General features: G+C 43.0%; 1 protein-coding gene across 1 annotated transcript in view; it reads left to right on the top strand.

Annotated features, from left to right (window-relative positions):
- ank2a (ankyrin 2a, neuronal) overlaps window positions 1–17381 on the top strand; it is a 64752-nt gene that overhangs the window by 28617 nt on the left and 18754 nt on the right. The window contains exons 40-44 of the mRNA XM_076145726.1: window positions 171–248; window positions 527–658; window positions 870–1010; window positions 1127–1337; window positions 1443–1521. Of these exons, the coding sequence (XP_076001841.1) occupies window positions 171–248; window positions 527–658; window positions 870–1010; window positions 1127–1337; window positions 1443–1521 (641 nt within the window). The remainder of the gene's footprint in view (window positions 1–170; window positions 249–526; window positions 659–869; window positions 1011–1126; window positions 1338–1442; window positions 1522–17381) is intronic.

The raw sequence follows: 17381 nt of genomic DNA, 5'->3' as shown, positions 1-17381 counted from the left end.
TCATCTTTATTTACAGCCTTTAACATCCATAGGAAAATCCACTGGATATATGTTATACTGAACATGACTCAAACCTGCATTGTTGATTTAATATAAAATGTAGTTAGTGATATGTTATGCCCAAAATTGTGAGCCTTGAATATAATGTATGATTCTGGCGGCATTTCTAGTGGATTGGCAGGATGATGCTGACAGGAAAGAGGAGACTTTAGCTATAATTGCAGATCTTCTTGGCTTCAGCTGGACAGGTAAGCTAACAGTGCAATACTTTTGAAGTTTTATTTTGTCTTTTCAGACAAAATGTAAAATTCTTTGAATTCATCTAAGGGAGAAGATTTTGTTTGTTATTATAATGATTATTACAGTGATGATTATTGTAGCAATGATCTGGGCAAAACTGATCATAACCCCCAGTTGTATATATCCATATCATATAATTACACGACACCAATGAAAAATGTAAAAATATATATATATATATATATTGTAAAAAGAAAAAAAAGCTGTGTCATTCATATGCCCCCAGAATTGGCAAGGGAGCTGGAATTCAGTGAGAGTGACATCCAGTTGGTGAGAACAGAGAACCCAAATTCCCTTCAGGAGCAAAGCCATGCCTTGCTGCAGTGCTGGGTTGAGCGAGAAGGCAAACATGCCACAGGTACAGAATGCTTTTATCTGACAAATTCTATTCACTATTTTTCTATTTTTTGAGGCTGTTGTTGTTGTTACAATACCTTGTAATTCTGTTAATAGTGCTGATTTATGTGCATTTTCAATAATTTCTCAATTTATGAACAAATATTCAGTATTTTAATCAACCCTGTCTCTTCACTCTAAATCACATCTGTGATTGATGTATCCTTCCACAGAGGACTGTCTGATTAAAAGGCTAACCAAGATCAACCGCATGGACATTGTCCATCTTATTGAAACCCAGATGAACAAATCTGTTCAAGAGCAAACATCAAGAACTTATGCGGAGATAGAGAAGACACTGGATCACAGTGAAGGTAGAAATGACTATATTAATAGTCAATCCTGTAGATTTTTAAATTCACAAATTTACCGGATATGCCTTGAACTCACTTTTGACAGGTGTCATATTATTTATCATGTCATTTGCCAGTGTCAGTAGCCCTTTCCTCTGTGCAAGAAGATGCAGATAGCCCCAGAGTGGTGAGAAAGGTGGAGTCAGACCGTAGACCACCCCCTGCTGTTTCAGAGGAGGACCTATCAGTAGCCTCCTTACTGGACATTCCTTCCTGGGCTGATCCCATCGGACACACTCACTCAGAGAGCATGCATGGTGACCTGTTGGAGGACCTAGAGATCCCACAGTAAGTTATTCAATTGAGATGACTTCAAAATCAATTTACTCACCCCATCTAATTCATGGAAATTGGATGGGTATTTCATTACCCGGCCTCATTTTTGTGTTGCAGTGAACTTAATCCTAACCTGTGGACCTCAGAGAATGTAATTACACAAGAACCTACAAATTATGACAACTCGGATGAGCAAGTAAGTATGTCTTCCCATTTAGAAGAAGCAGCACTTGGGAAGCCAGCAAATCAGGTGTATGACCCCCACCACAAAGTTAAAGAAAGTTGCTGCAGTGTTGCTGTTCATGTCATCAAGCCATTTCAAGGTGGCATTGAGTGCAAAGTTAATGATGACTGCCACCAGACCCCATCACTGAGGCAAGGTGGTACTGAAGATGAGCAAGGGCAATCATCAGAATGTCTGATGACATTGCCATCTGTAGCCATGAGAGACTTTGGCACTAGCCTTTTGGAATCAGACTGGGCCGAGACTGACTTCAGTGAGATTTGTGAAGGGTTTAAGGATACACCAAAACTTGGTCCTTATGTTTCCTTCACATCCTTTACACCCAAAGACAATGCCAATTCCACTAAAACCATTGCAAAGGCGATCAGTGCCCCTAGCCAATTAGCCGTGCCACCAGATGACCCCCAAGCAGCTCTTGCCATGATTGAAGACACAGATGTTGATGTGAAATGCAGAATCCCTGAGAGTGATATTGAAGAGGTCACAGCCCACTCACATAAAGTACTGTATGCTCATAACCGTATCCCACAGGTTTCATGTGTGGACATGAGTAAGCAATCAATTGAAGACAATATATGCAAATCTCATAAAGACAGTGGTGGCTACCTCACACAGATGCCCTTCATTGATGAATTTGAAGACATGTCAGAAGTAAATAATGAAGACTCCACTGAATATATTGCTGGACCTAAATTGCCACATAGCCTGATTTCCAGGGGCCCTGCTCGGATGGCATGTGACTCAACTGTTAGGCATCCTAGGATTTATTCTGTTACTCCAGATGAGGGCTATGTTGTAGTCAGGGCAAAGACATCCAACATCCCAGAGCCCAAGACTGTCCCTTCCAACCTTTTCCTGCCCATCACCCGACTTACTTCACAGCCAACAGAACACGAGACAATGCTATCCTCCACTTTTGTTGACTATAATTATTTGGCATGTGAAAAAGACACTTGTGGTTCATTTTCGCCTCTTGAGGATAGAGATCTTTCTCCTGTAGATCCATGGCTATTGACTGACAGCACACAAAGACTGTCTTCCCCTGACTCTGTGATGTCAGTTAGTGATTATAGAGCAATGTCACCTGACTCTCCTTTGGGGACTAGAAGGGTCTTTTGTTCAGACTTTGACAATTTCATTGATGATAATTGCTCCCCCTCTCCAAGTCCTGATATATGTAGGTCACCAAATGTTTTAACGACTGTCAATGTTGTACATCCTCACCAATTCTATACATATGAGTGCAAAAGATCATTCACAGATAATCTTTATGGCTCCTATGAGTCAATTAATGAGTTTAGGTCACTTTCTCCTGACTCCCCTATACCTGACTTTAGTCGACATATATCTGAAGGTATATTGACACAGGGAGAGTACAGGTCATCACCATCAGATATTGAGCAAGCTGAGTTTTGGCTTGACTTGTTCCCTGACAGTGGAGAAGAGTGTTTGGATGATTTTTGTGCTGAAAATCGAGCAGACTCACCAGATTCAAACATTTTACACATACCATCATATGTTCCTGCATTCCTTCAATTTGACGCTTTGGTACCTGAACAAAGGTATGCAGCTAAACAGTGTAAACTGCCTGTGACACCAACATTAGGGGTTTTAAGTGAAAGTAAGCGTACGCTTCCCATTAGAACACACCTCAATGAACACAGTTGTGACAATTTACATCTCTCAGGAGATAGTACTTTGACACCTGCACCTTCAAAGATATATTTCCCCAGTCCTTCCTTTGAGGGCAAAGCTATGCACACCTTGAATTCTGCTGAATCTGTAGTACCAGATTACAGCGACAGATGTTCGTCACCAGAATCTGAGATTTCTCATTGTAGTTTCTCATTTCTTGAACTCCTACTCTCTGAGCATACCCGTGCCCAACTCATGAGTCAACACTGTAATTATTATTTATTGTATTCAGGAGAAAATCCATTGTCACCTCTATTTATTACATCAGGCATTGATACTCCCGTCTGGGGGTCTTTGACAGGTCATGACTTTCCTCTTGATCAGTCATCTTTTGTATCATTCGAGGATCAACAGTTGCCTGAATTCCATGAATACAGTCTTGAGTCGCTTGAGGAAAACAGACCAGATTCATTGTCACTACAAGGAAAAGCTGAAAAAAGCAATGTATCTCAATTTACATCTGATTCTCCTAAGGCAGGTATTACATATGGAGAGGTGCAAGGGATCCATACTGAACATTCAGGGTCTTCACAAAAAACACAAACAGCATTTCAGCTTATACCACTGCCATCTGAATCCCCGGAGACCGAGCAAGAAAGTAGTCAGTCTTACCTTGAATATTGGTTTTCTAAATCGTATCCACAGCCTGGAAAAAATCTCCCTTCAACTTCACAAAAAGAGTTGTCAAGTGTCAAATGTCCCATACAATCTGATGAAAATTATAACAATATGTGCCATGTATCATCAATTAAACCAATGGTATTCAATTTTGTGGAAAGGAAACAATACATTTTGGAGTTTAAAAATGAAAGTGCTACAAGAGCAAGAATATCAACCAGAGGTAATTCAATAACAAAACCGAGAAATGTTAAGTTGTTTGAAGAGACGAGAGCAGATTCACTAGAAATGCTTGTTCAACATGCAGAGGCTAATCAAAGCCTATTAAGACCTCTGGACACTCCAAAACCCCTTTCATATGCAGATGTTGTGAGAGGCACTTCCCATTCAAAAGCAAAAGATCCATCATATGATGGCAAGTTAGATGAATTTAGACTTGCATCCCCCGTGTCAGTGTCATCATCAGACAGTAACAAGCAGTCCTTTATTGACGACTGGATGGCTGAGTGGAGACCGCTGTCACCTGAATCACTGGCATCTCTAAATGAATGTAGGCCCCTCTCCCCTGACTCACCTGTTCCTCAGTTCAGATGTCAGGAAACCTGTTACGATGTGGAGTTGTCAAGGTACAGGGCATTTTCACCAGAATCAGCCATTTCAGACTGGGACTATACTGCTTTGTGTCTTGAAAACCTGTTTGAGGAGACCAGACCAGATTCTCCAGAGTCTATTTTATCAAGCGCTGATCTTGAAAGGCTTTTCAGTAACCGGTCCTTGTCCCCAGAATCTGTATCTTCTGATTTTGACTTTTCACTCCTTGGGGACTGGTTGGAAGATTTTCGCCCATACTCACCAGAATCTGTTGCATCAGTGGAGCTGTCTGTATGTCCTCATGTGACATTTGACCAAATGAACAATCAACATTGTAACTATTATTTACAGTACTCAGAAAGTAGGCCACTATCACGTCTGTCAATGCTGTCAGATGTTGGATACTGTGAATTTTGTCTTGAGGAGTTGTTTGATGAAAACAGAGCAGATTCACCAGACTCATTTGTTTCACATGCTGAGGATAATCAACCTCCCACTACTGTATGCATTTTAAGACCTCTGGACAGTCCAAAGGCCCTTTCATATGCAGATGTTGTGAGAGGCACTTCCCCTGCAAAACCAAAAGATCCATCATATGATGGCCAGTTAGTTGAATATAGACCTGGAACCCCTGTATCAATGTCATCATCTGACAGCTACATGCAGACCTTTGTTGACGATTGGATGGCTGAGTGGAGACCACTTTCACCTGAATCAGTGGCATCTCTAAATGAATGTAGGCCCCTCTCCCCTGACTCACCTGTTCCTCAGTTCAGATGTCAGGAAACCAGTTATGATGTGGAGTTGTCAAGGTACAGGGCATTTTCACCAGAATCAGCCATTTCAGACTGGGACTATACTGCTTTGTGTCTTGAAAACCTGTTTGAGGAGACCAGACCAGATTCTCCAGAGTCTATTTTATCAAGCGCTGATCTTGAAAGGCTTTTCAGTAACCGGTCCTTGTCCCCAGAATCTGTATCTTCTGATTTTGACTTTTCACTCCTTGGGGACTGTTTGGCAGATTTTCGCCCATACTCACCAGAATCTGTTGCATCAGTGGAGCTGCAGTCTGTATCTCCTCATGTGACATTTGACCAAATGAACAATCAACATTGCAACTATTATTTACAGTACTCAGAAAGTAGGCCACTATCACGTTTGTCAATGCTATCAGATGTTGAGTACTGTGAATTTTGTCTTGAGGAGTTGTTTGACGAAAACAGAGCAGATTCACCAGACTCGTTTGTTTCACCTGCTGAGGATAATCAACCTCCCATTACTGTATGCATGTTAAGACCTCTGGACACTCCAAAGGCCCTTTCATATGCAGATGTTGTGAGAGGCACTTCCCATTCAAAAGCAAAAGATCCATCATATGATGGCCAGTTAATTGAATTTAGACCTGGAACCCCTGTATCAATGTCATCATCTGACAGCTACATGGAGACCTTTGTTGACGATTGGATGGCTGAGTGGAGACCACTTTCACCTGAATCAGTGGTATCTCTAAACGAATGTAGGCCCCTCTCCCCTGACTCACCTGTTCCTCAGTTTAGACGTCAGCATACCAATTACGATGTGGACTTGTCAAGATACAGGGCATTTTCACCAGAATCAGCCGTTTCAGACTGGGACTATACTGCTTTGTGTCTTGAAAACCTGTTTGAGGAGACCAGACCAGATTCTCCAGAGTCTATTTTATCAAGCGCTGATCTTGAAAGGCTTTTCAGTAACCGGTCCTTGTCCCCAGAATCTGTATCTTCTGATTTTGACTTTTCACTCCTTGGGGACTGGTTGGAAGATTTTCGCCCATACTCACCAGAATCTGTTGCATCAGTGGAGCTGCAGTCTGTATCTCCTCATGTGACATTTGACCAAATGAACAATCAACATTGCAACTATTATTTACAGTACTCAGAAAGTAGGCCAGCATCACGTTTGTCAATGCTGTCAGATGTTGAGTACTGTGATTTTTGTCTTGAGGAGTTGTTTGACGAAAACAGAGCAGATTCACCAGACTCGTTTGTTTCACATGCTGAGGACAATCTACCTCCCATTACTGTATGCATGTTAAGACCTCTGGACACTCCAAAGGCCCTTTCATATGCAGATGTTGTGAGAAGCACTTCCCAATCAAAACCAAAAGATCCTTCTTATGATGGCAAGTTAGATGAATTTAGACTTATATCCCACGTGTCAGTGTCATCATCTGATGGTGACAAGCAGACCTTTATTGACGACTGGATGGCTGAGTGGAGACCGCTGTCACCTGAATCAGTGGCATCTCTAAATGAATGTAGGCCCCTCTCCCCTGACTCACCTGTTCCTCAGTTCAGATGTCAGGAAACCAGTTACGATGTGGACTTGTCAAGATACAGGGCATTTTCACCAGAATCAGCCGTTTCAGACTGGGACTATACTGCTTTGTGTCTTGAAAACCTGTTTGAGGAGACCAGACCAGATTCTCCAGAGTCTATTTTATCAAGTGCTGATCTTGAAAGGCTTTTCAGTAACCGGTCCTTGTCCCCAGAATCTGTATCTTCTGATTTTGACTTTTCACTCCTTGGGGACTGGTTGGAAGATTTTCGCCCGTCCTCACCAGAATCTGTTGCATCAGTAGAGCTGCAGTCTGTATCTCCTCATGTGACATTTGACCAAATGAACAATCAACATTGCAACTATTATTTACAGTACTCAGAAAGTAGGCCACTATCACGTTTGTCAATGCTGTCAGATGTTGAATGCTGTGATTTTTGTCTTGAGGAGTTGTTTGATGAAAACAGAGCAGATTCACCTGACTCGTTTGTTTCACATGCTGAGGATAATCAACCTCCCATTACTGTATGCATGTTAAGACCTCTGGACACTCCAAAGGCCCTTTCATATGCAGATGTTGTGAGAGGCACTTCCCGTGCAAAACCAAAAGATCCATCATATGATGGCCAGTTAGTTGAATTTAGACCTGGAACCCCTGTATCAATGTCATCATCTGACAGCTACACACAGTCCTTTGTTGACGATTGGATGGCTGATTGGAGACCGCTGTCACCTGAATCAGTGGCACCTCTAAATGAATGTAGGCCCCTCTCCCCTGACTCACCTGTTCCTCAATTCAGATGTCAGGAAACCAGTTACGATGTGGACTTGTCAAGATACAGGGCATTTTCACCAGAATCAGCTGTTTCAGACTGGGACTATACTGCTTTGTGTCTTGAAAACCTGTTTGAGGAGACCAGACCAGATTCTCCAGAGTCTGTTTTATCAAGCGCTGATCTTGAAAGGCTTTTCAGTAACCGGTCCTTGTCCCCAGAATCTGTATCTTCTGATTTTAACTTTTCACTCCTTGGGGACTGGTTGGCAGATTTTCGCCCATACTCACCAGAATCTGTTGCATCAGTGGAGCTGTCTGTATGTCCTCATGTGACATTTGACCAAATGAACAATCAACATTGTAACTATTATTTACAGTACTCAGAAAGTAGGCCAGCATCACGTTTGTCAATGCTGTCAGATGTTGAATGCTGTGATTTTTGTCTTGAGGAGTTGTTTGATGAAAACAGAGCAGATTCACCAGACTCGTTTGTTTCACATGCTGAGGATAATCAACCTCCTATTACTGTATGCATGTTAAGACCTCTGGACACTCCAAAGGCCCTTTCATATGCAGATGTTGTGAGAGGCACTTCCCATTCAAAAGCAAAAGATCCATCATATGATGGCCAGTTAGTTGAATTTAGACCTGGAACCCCTGTATCAGTATCATCATCAGACGGTGACAAGCAGTCCTTTATTGACGACTGGATGGCTGAGTGGAGACCGCTGTCACCTGAATCAGTGGCATCTCTAAATGAATGTAGGCCCCTCTCCCCTGACTCACCTGTTCCTCAGTTCAGATGTCAGGAAACCAGTTACGATGTGGAGTTGTCAAGGTACAGGGCATTTTCACCAGAATCAGCCGTTTCAGACTGGGACTATACTGCTTTGTGTCTTGAAAACCTGTTTGAGGAGACCAGACCAGATTCTCCAGAGTCTGTTTTATCAAGCGCTGATCTTGAAAGACTTTTCAGTAACCGGTCCTTGTCTACAGAATCTGTATCTTCCGATTTTAAGATTTCACTCCTTGGGGACTGGTTGGCAGATTTTCGCCCTTGCTCACCAGAATCTGTTGCATCAGTGGAACTGCAGTCTGTATATCCTCATGGGACATTTGACCAAATGAACAATCAACATTGTAACTATTATTTACAGTTCTCAGAACGTAGACCACTACCACGTCTGTCTATGCTGTCAGATGTTGAATACTGTGAATTTTGTCTTGAGGAGTTGTTTGATGAAAACAGAGCAGATTCACCAGACTCGTTTGTTTCACCTGCTGAGGATAATCAACCTCCCATTACTGTATGCATGTTAAGACCTCTGGACACTCCAAATGCCCTTTCATATGCAGATGTTGTGAGAGGCACTTCCCATTCAAAACCAAAACATCCATCATATGATGGCCAGTTAGATGAATTTAGACTTGCATCTCCCGTGTCAATATCATCATCAGACGGTGACAAGCAGTCCTTTATTGACGACTGGATGGCTGAGTCGAGACCGCTGTCACCTGAATCAGTGGCATCTCTAAATGAGTGTAGGCCCCTCTCCCCTGACTCACCTGTTCCTCAGTTCAGATGTCAGGAAACCAGTTACGATGTGGACTTGTCAAGATACAGGGCATTTTCACCAGAATCAGCCGTTTCAGACTGGGACTATACTGCTTTGTGTCTTGAAAACCTGTTTGAGGAGACCAGACCAGATTCTCCAGAGTCTATTTTATCAAGTGCTGATCTTGAAAGGCTTTTCAGTAACCGGTCCTTGTCCCCAGAATCTGTATCTTCTGATTTTGACTTTTCACTCCTTGGGGACTGGTTGGAAGATTTTCGCCCGTCCTCACCAGAATCTGTTGCATCAGTAGAGCTGCAGTCTGTATCTCCTCATGTGACATTTGACCAAATGAACAATCAACATTGCAACTATTATTTACAGTACTCAGAAAGTAGGCCACTATCACGTTTGTCAATGCTGTCAGATGTTGAATGCTGTGATTTTTGTCTTGAGGAGTTGTTTGATGAAAACAGAGCAGATTCACCTGACTCGTTTGTTTCACATGCTGAGGATAATCAACCTCCCATTACTGTATGCATGTTAAGACCTCTGGACACTCCAAAGGCCCTTTCATATGCAGATGTTGTGAGAGGCACTTCCCGTGCAAAACCAAAAGATCCATCATATGATGGCCAGTTAGTTGAATTTAGACCTGGAACCCCTGTATCAATGTCATCATCTGACAGCTACACACAGTCCTTTGTTGACGATTGGATGGCTGATTGGAGACCGCTGTCACCTGAATCAGTGGCACCTCTAAATGAATGTAGGCCCCTCTCCCCTGACTCACCTGTTCCTCAATTCAGATGTCAGGAAACCAGTTACGATGTGGACTTGTCAAGATACAGGGCATTTTCACCAGAATCAGCTGTTTCAGACTGGGACTATACTGCTTTGTGTCTTGAAAACCTGTTTGAGGAGACCAGACCAGATTCTCCAGAGTCTGTTTTATCAAGCGCTGATCTTGAAAGGCTTTTCAGTAACCGGTCCTTGTCCCCAGAATCTGTATCTTCTGATTTTAACTTTTCACTCCTTGGGGACTGGTTGGCAGATTTTCGCCCATACTCACCAGAATCTGTTGCATCAGTGGAGCTGTCTGTATGTCCTCATGTGACATTTGACCAAATGAACAATCAACATTGTAACTATTATTTACAGTACTCAGAAAGTAGGCCAGCATCACGTTTGTCAATGCTGTCAGATGTTGAATGCTGTGATTTTTGTCTTGAGGAGTTGTTTGATGAAAACAGAGCAGATTCACCAGACTCGTTTGTTTCACATGCTGAGGATAATCAACCTCCTATTACTGTATGCATGTTAAGACCTCTGGACACTCCAAAGGCCCTTTCATATGCAGATGTTGTGAGAGGCACTTCCCATTCAAAAGCAAAAGATCCATCATATGATGGCCAGTTAGTTGAATTTAGACCTGGAACCCCTGTATCAGTATCATCATCAGACGGTGACAAGCAGTCCTTTATTGACGACTGGATGGCTGAGTGGAGACCGCTGTCACCTGAATCAGTGGCATCTCTAAATGAATGTAGGCCCCTCTCCCCTGACTCACCTGTTCCTCAGTTCAGATGTCAGGAAACCAGTTACGATGTGGAGTTGTCAAGGTACAGGGCATTTTCACCAGAATCAGCCGTTTCAGACTGGGACTATACTGCTTTGTGTCTTGAAAACCTGTTTGAGGAGACCAGACCAGATTCTCCAGAGTCTGTTTTATCAAGCGCTGATCTTGAAAGACTTTTCAGTAACCGGTCCTTGTCTACAGAATCTGTATCTTCCGATTTTAAGATTTCACTCCTTGGGGACTGGTTGGCAGATTTTCGCCCTTGCTCACCAGAATCTGTTGCATCAGTGGAACTGCAGTCTGTATATCCTCATGGGACATTTGACCAAATGAACAATCAACATTGTAACTATTATTTACAGTTCTCAGAACGTAGACCACTACCACGTCTGTCTATGCTGTCAGATGTTGAATACTGTGAATTTTGTCTTGAGGAGTTGTTTGATGAAAACAGAGCAGATTCACCAGACTCGTTTGTTTCACCTGCTGAGGATAATCAACCTCCCATTACTGTATGCATGTTAAGACCTCTGGACACTCCAAATGCCCTTTCATATGCAGATGTTGTGAGAGGCACTTCCCATTCAAAACCAAAACATCCATCATATGATGGCCAGTTAGATGAATTTAGACTTGCATCTCCCGTGTCAATATCATCATCAGACGGTGACAAGCAGTCCTTTATTGACGACTGGATGGCTGAGTCGAGACCGCTGTCACCTGAATCAGTGGCATCTCTAAATGAATGTAGGCCCCTCTCCCCTGACTCACCTGTTCCTCAGTTCAGATGTCAGGAAACCAGTTACGATGTGGACTTGTCAAGATACAGGGCATTTTCACCAGAATCAGCTGTTTCAGACTGGGACTATACTGCTTTGTGTCTTGAAAACCTGTTTGAGGAGACCAGACCAGATTCTCCAGAGTCTGTTTTAACAAGCGCTGATCTTGAAAGGCTTTTCAGTAACCGGTCCTTGTCCCCAGAATCTGTATCTTCTGATTTTGACTTTTCACTCCTTGGGGACTGGTTGGAAGATTTTCGCCCGTCCTCACCAGAATCTGTTGCATCAGTGGAACTGCAGTCTGTATCTCCTCATGTGACATTTGACCAAATGAACAATCAACATTGCAACTATTATTTACAGTACTCAGAAAGTAGGCCACTATCACGTTTGCCAATGCTGTCAGATGTTGAGTACTGTGATTTTTGTCTTGAGGAGTTATTCGTTGAAAACAGAGCAGATTCACCAGGCTCGTTTAATTCACATGCTGAGGATAATCAAAGTCCTGTTACTGTATTCATGTTAAGACCTCTGGACACCCTGAATCCACTTACATTTGCAGATGTTGAGAGCAGCCCTGGCCATGAAAAACAAGCTTACCCATCATATGATGGCCACTTAGTTGAATTTAAACCCGTATGGCCTGTGTCAGTGTCATCATCTGACTGGTACACACAGTCATTTGTTTGTGATTGGATGGCTGATTGGAGACCGCTGTCACCTGAATCAGTGGCATCTCTAAATGAATGTAGGCCCCTCACCCCTGACTCACCTGTTCCTCAGTTCAGATGTCAGGACAACACTTACGATGTGGACTTGTCAAGATACAGGGCATTTTCACCAGAATCAGCCGTTTCAGACTGGGACTATACTGCGTTGTGTCTTGAAAACCTGTTTGAGGAGACCAGACCAGATTCTCCAGAGTCTGTTTTATCAAGCGCTGATCTTGAAAGACTTTTCAGTAACCGGTCCTTGTCTACAGAATCTGTATCTTCCGATTTTAAGATTTCACTCCTTGGGGACTGGTTGGCAGATTTTCGCCCTTGCTCACCAGAATCTGTTGCATCAGTGGAACTGCAGTCTGTATATCCTCACGGGACATTTGACCAAATGAACAATCAACATTGTAACTATTATTTACAGTTCTCAGAACGTAGACCACTATCACGTCTGTCTATGCTGTCAGATGTTGAATACTGTGAATTTTGTCTTGAGGAGTTGTTTGATGAAAACAGAGCAGATTCACCAGACTCGTTTGTTTCACCTGCTGAGGATATTCTATCTCCCATTACTGTATGCATGTTTAGACCTCTGGACACTCCAAAGGCCCTTTCATATGCAGATGTTGTGAGAGGCACTTCCCATTCAAAACCAAAAGATCCATCATATGATGGCCAGTTAGATGAATTTAGACTTGCATCTCCCGTGTCAATATCATCATCAGACGGTGACAAGCAGTCCTTTATTGACGACTGGATGGCTGAGTCCAGACCGCTGTCACCTGAATCAGTGGCATCTCTAAATGAATGTAGGCCCCTCTCCCCTGACTCACCTGTTCCTCAGTTCAGATGTCAGGAAACCAGTTACGATGTGGACTTGTCAAGATACAGGGCATTTTCACCAGAATCAGCTGTTTCAGACTGGGACTATACTGCTTTGTGTCTTGAAAACCTGTTTGAGGAGACCAGACCAGATTCTCCAGAGTCTGTTTTATCAAGCGCTGATCTTGAAAGGCTTTTCAGTAACCGGTCCTTGTCCCCAGAATCTGTATCTTCTGATTTTGACTTTTCACTCCTTGGGGACTGGTTGGAAGATTTTCGCCCGTCCTCACCAGAATCTGTTGCATCAGTGGAACTGCAGTCTGTATCTCCTCATGTGACATTTGACCAAATGAACAATCAACATTGCAACTATTATTTACAGTACTCAGAAAGTAGGCCACTATCACGTTTGCCAATGCTGTCAGATGTTGAGTACTGTGATTTTTGTCTTGAGGAGTTATTCGTTGAAAACAGAGCAGATTCACCAGACTCGTTTAATTCACATGCTGAGGATAATCAAAGTCCTGTTACTGTATGCATGTTAAGACCTCTGGACACCCTGAATCCACTTACATTTGCAGATGTTGAGAGCAGCCCTTGCCATGAAAAACAAGCTTACCCATCATATGATGGCCACTTAGTTGAATTTAAACCCGTATGGCCTGTGTCAGTGTCATCATCTGACTGGTACACACAGTCATTTGTTTGTGATTGGATGGCTGATTGGAGACCGCTGTCACCTGAATCAGTGGCATCTCTAAATGAATGTAGGCCCCTCTCCCCTGACTCACCTGTTCCTCAGTTCAGATGTCAGGACAACACTTACAATGTGGACTTGTCAAGGTACAGGGCATTTTCACCAGAATCAGCCATTTCAGACTGGGACTATACTGCTTTGTGTCTTGAAAACCTGTTTGAGGAGACCAGACCAGATTCTCCAGAGTCTATTTTATCAAGCGCTGATCTTGAAAGGCTTTTCAGTAACCGGTCCTTGTCCCCAGAATCTGTATCTTCTGATTTTGACTTTTCACTCCTTGGGGACTGTTTGGCAGATTTTCGCCCATACTCACCAGAATCTGTTGCATCAGTGGAGCTGCAGTCTGTATCTCCTCATGTGACATTTGACCAAATGAACAATCAACATTGCAACTATTATTTACAGTACTCAGAAAGTAGGCCACTATCACGTTTGTCAATGCTATCAGATGTTGAGTACTGTGAATTTTGTCTTGAGGAGTTGTTTGACGAAAACAGAGCAGATTCACCAGACTCGTTTGTTTCACCTGCTGAGGATAATCAACCTCCCATTACTGTATGCATGTTAAGACCTCTGGACACTCCAAAGGCCCTTTCATATGCAGATGTTGTGAGAAGCACTTCCCATTCAAAAGCAAAAGATCCTTCTTATGATGGCAGATTAGATGAATTCAGACTTATATCCCACGTGTCAGTGTCATCATCTGATGGTGACAAGCAGACCTTTATTGACAACTGGATGGCTGAGTGGAGACCGCTGTCACCTGAATCAGTGGCATCTCTAAATGAATGTAGGCCCCTCTCCCCTGACTCACCTGTTCCTCAGTTCAGATGTCAGGACAACACTTACAATGTGGACTTGTCAAGGTACAGGGCATTTTCACCAGAATCAGCCGTTTCAGACTGGGACTATACTGCGTTGTGTCTTGAAAACCTGTTTGAGGAGACCAGACCAGATTCTCCAGAGTCTGTTTTATCAAGCGCTGATCTTGAAAGGCTTTTCAGTAACCGGCCCTTGTCCCCAGAATCTGTATCTTCTGATTTTGACTTTTCACTCCTTGGGGACTGGTTGGAAGATTTTCGCCCCTGCTCACCAGAATCTGTTGCATCAGTGGAGCTGTCTGTATGTCCTCATGTGACATTTGACGAAATGAACAATCAACATTGTAACTATTATTTACAGTACTCAGAAAGTAGGCCACTATCACGTCTGTCAATGCTGTCAGATGTTGAATACTGTGAATTTTGTCTTGAGGAGTTGTTTGATGAAAACAGAGCAGATTCACCAGACTCATTTGTTTCACATGCTGAGGATAATCAACCTCCCATTACTGTATGCATGTTAAGACCTCTGGACACTCCAAAGGCCCTTTCATATGCAGATGTTGTGAGAGGCACTTCCCGTGCAAAAGCAAAAGATCCATCATATGATGGCCAGTTAGTTGAATTTAGACCTGGAACCCCTGTATCAATGTCATCATCTGACAGCTACATGCAGACCTTTGTTGACGATTGGATTGCTGAGTGGAGACCGCTTTCACCTGAATCAGTGGCATCTCTAAATGAATGTAGGCCCCTCTCCCCTGACTCACCTGTTCCTCAGTTCAGATGTCAGGAAACCAGTTACGATGTGGACTTGTCAAGATACAGGGCATTTTCACCAGAATCAGCCGTTTCAGACTGGGACTATACTGCTCTGTGTCTTGAAAACCTGTTTGAGGAGACCAGACCAGATTCTCCAGAGTCTGTTTTATCAAGCACTGGTCTTGAAAGGCACTTCAGTAACCGGTCCTTGTCCCCAGAATCTGTATCTTCTGATTTTAACTTTTCACTCCTTGGGGACTGGTTGGCAGATTTTCGCCCATACTCACCAGAATCTGTTGCATCAGTGGAGCTGTCTGTTTGTCCTCATGTGACATTTGACCAAATGAATAAGCAACATTGTAACTATTATTTACAGTACTCAGAAAGTAGGCCACTATCACGTTTGTCAATGCTGTCAGATGTTGAATACTGTGAATTTTGTCTTGAGGAGTTGTTTGATGAAAACAGAGCAGATTCACCAGACTCGTTTGTTTCACCTGCTGAGGATATTCTATCTCCCATTACTGTATGCATGTTAAGACCTCTGGACACTCCAAATGCCCTTTCATATGCAGATGTTGTGAGAGGCACTTCCCATTCAAAACCAAAACATCCATCATATGATGGCCAGTTAGATGAATTTAGACTTGCATCTCCCGTGTCAGTATCATCATCAGACGGTGACAAGCAGTCCTTTATTGACGACTGGATGGCTGAGTGGAGACCGCTGTCACCTGAATCAGTGGCATCTCTAAATGAATGTAGGCCCCTCTCCCCTGACTCACCTGTTCCTCAGTTCAGATGTCAGGAAACCAGTTACGATGTGGAGTTGTCAAGGTACAGGGCATTTTCACCAGAATCAGCCGTTTCAGACTGGGACTATACTGCGTTGTGTCTTGAAAACCTGTTTGAGGAGACCAGACCAGATTCTCCAGAGTCTGTTTTATCAAGCGCTGATCTTGAAAGGCTTTTCAGTAACCGGTCCTTGTCCCCAGAATCTGTATCTTCTGATTTTAACTTTTCACTTCTTGGGGACTGGTTGGCAGATGTTCGCCCATACTCACCAGAATCTGTTGCATCAGTGGAACTGCAGTCTGTATCTCCTCATGTGACATTTGACCAAATGAACAATCAACATTGTAATTATTATTTACAGTACTCAGAAAGTAGTCCAGCATCAGGTTTGTCAATGCTATCGGATGTTGAATACTGTGAATTTTGTCTTGAGGAGTTGTTTGATGAAAACAGAGCAGATTCACCAGACTCATTTGTTTCACCTGCTGAGGATAATCAACCTCCCATTACTGTATGCATGTTAAGACCTCTGGACACTCCAAAGGCCCTTTCATATGCAGATGTTGTGAGAGGCACTTCCCGTGCAAAACCAAAAGATCCATCATATGAATGCCAGTTAGTTGAATTTAGACCTGGAACCCCTGTATCAATGTCATCATCTGACGGCTACAGACAGTCCTTTGTTGACGATTGGATGGCTGAGTGGAGACCACTTTCACCTGAATCAGTGGTATCTCTAAATGAATGTAGGCCCCTCTCCCCTGACTCACCTGTTCCTCAGTTCAGATGTCAGGAAACCAGTTACGATGTGGACTTGTCAAGGTACAGGGCATTTTCACCAGAATCAGCCATTTCAGACTGGGACTATACTGCTTTGTGTCTTGAAAACCTGTTTGAGGAGACCAGACCAGATTCTCCAGAGTCTATTTTATCAAGCGCTGATCTTGAAAGGCTTTTCAGTAACCGGTCCTTGTCCCCAGAATCTGTATCTTCTGATTTTGACTTTTCACTCCTTGGGGACTGGTTGGAAGATTTTCGCCCATACTCACCAGAATCTGTTGCATCAGTGGAGCTGCAGTCTGTATCTCCTCATGTGACATTTGACCAAATGAACAATCAACATTGTAACTATTATTTACAGTACTCAGAAAGTAGGCCACTATCACGTTTGTCAATGCTGTCAGATGTTGAGTGCTGTGATTTTTGTCTTGAGGAGTTGTTTGACGAAAA

Source organism: Genypterus blacodes, unplaced genomic scaffold, assembly GCF_046128005.1.
Source record: "Genypterus blacodes isolate CSIRO-AG114 ecotype Tasmania unplaced genomic scaffold, CSIRO-AGI_Gbla_v1 ptg000030l_1, whole genome shotgun sequence".
Classification (NCBI taxonomy): Eukaryota; Metazoa; Chordata; class Actinopteri; order Ophidiiformes; family Ophidiidae; genus Genypterus; species Genypterus blacodes.
This window is presented reverse-complemented; position numbering and strand designations above follow the sequence as displayed.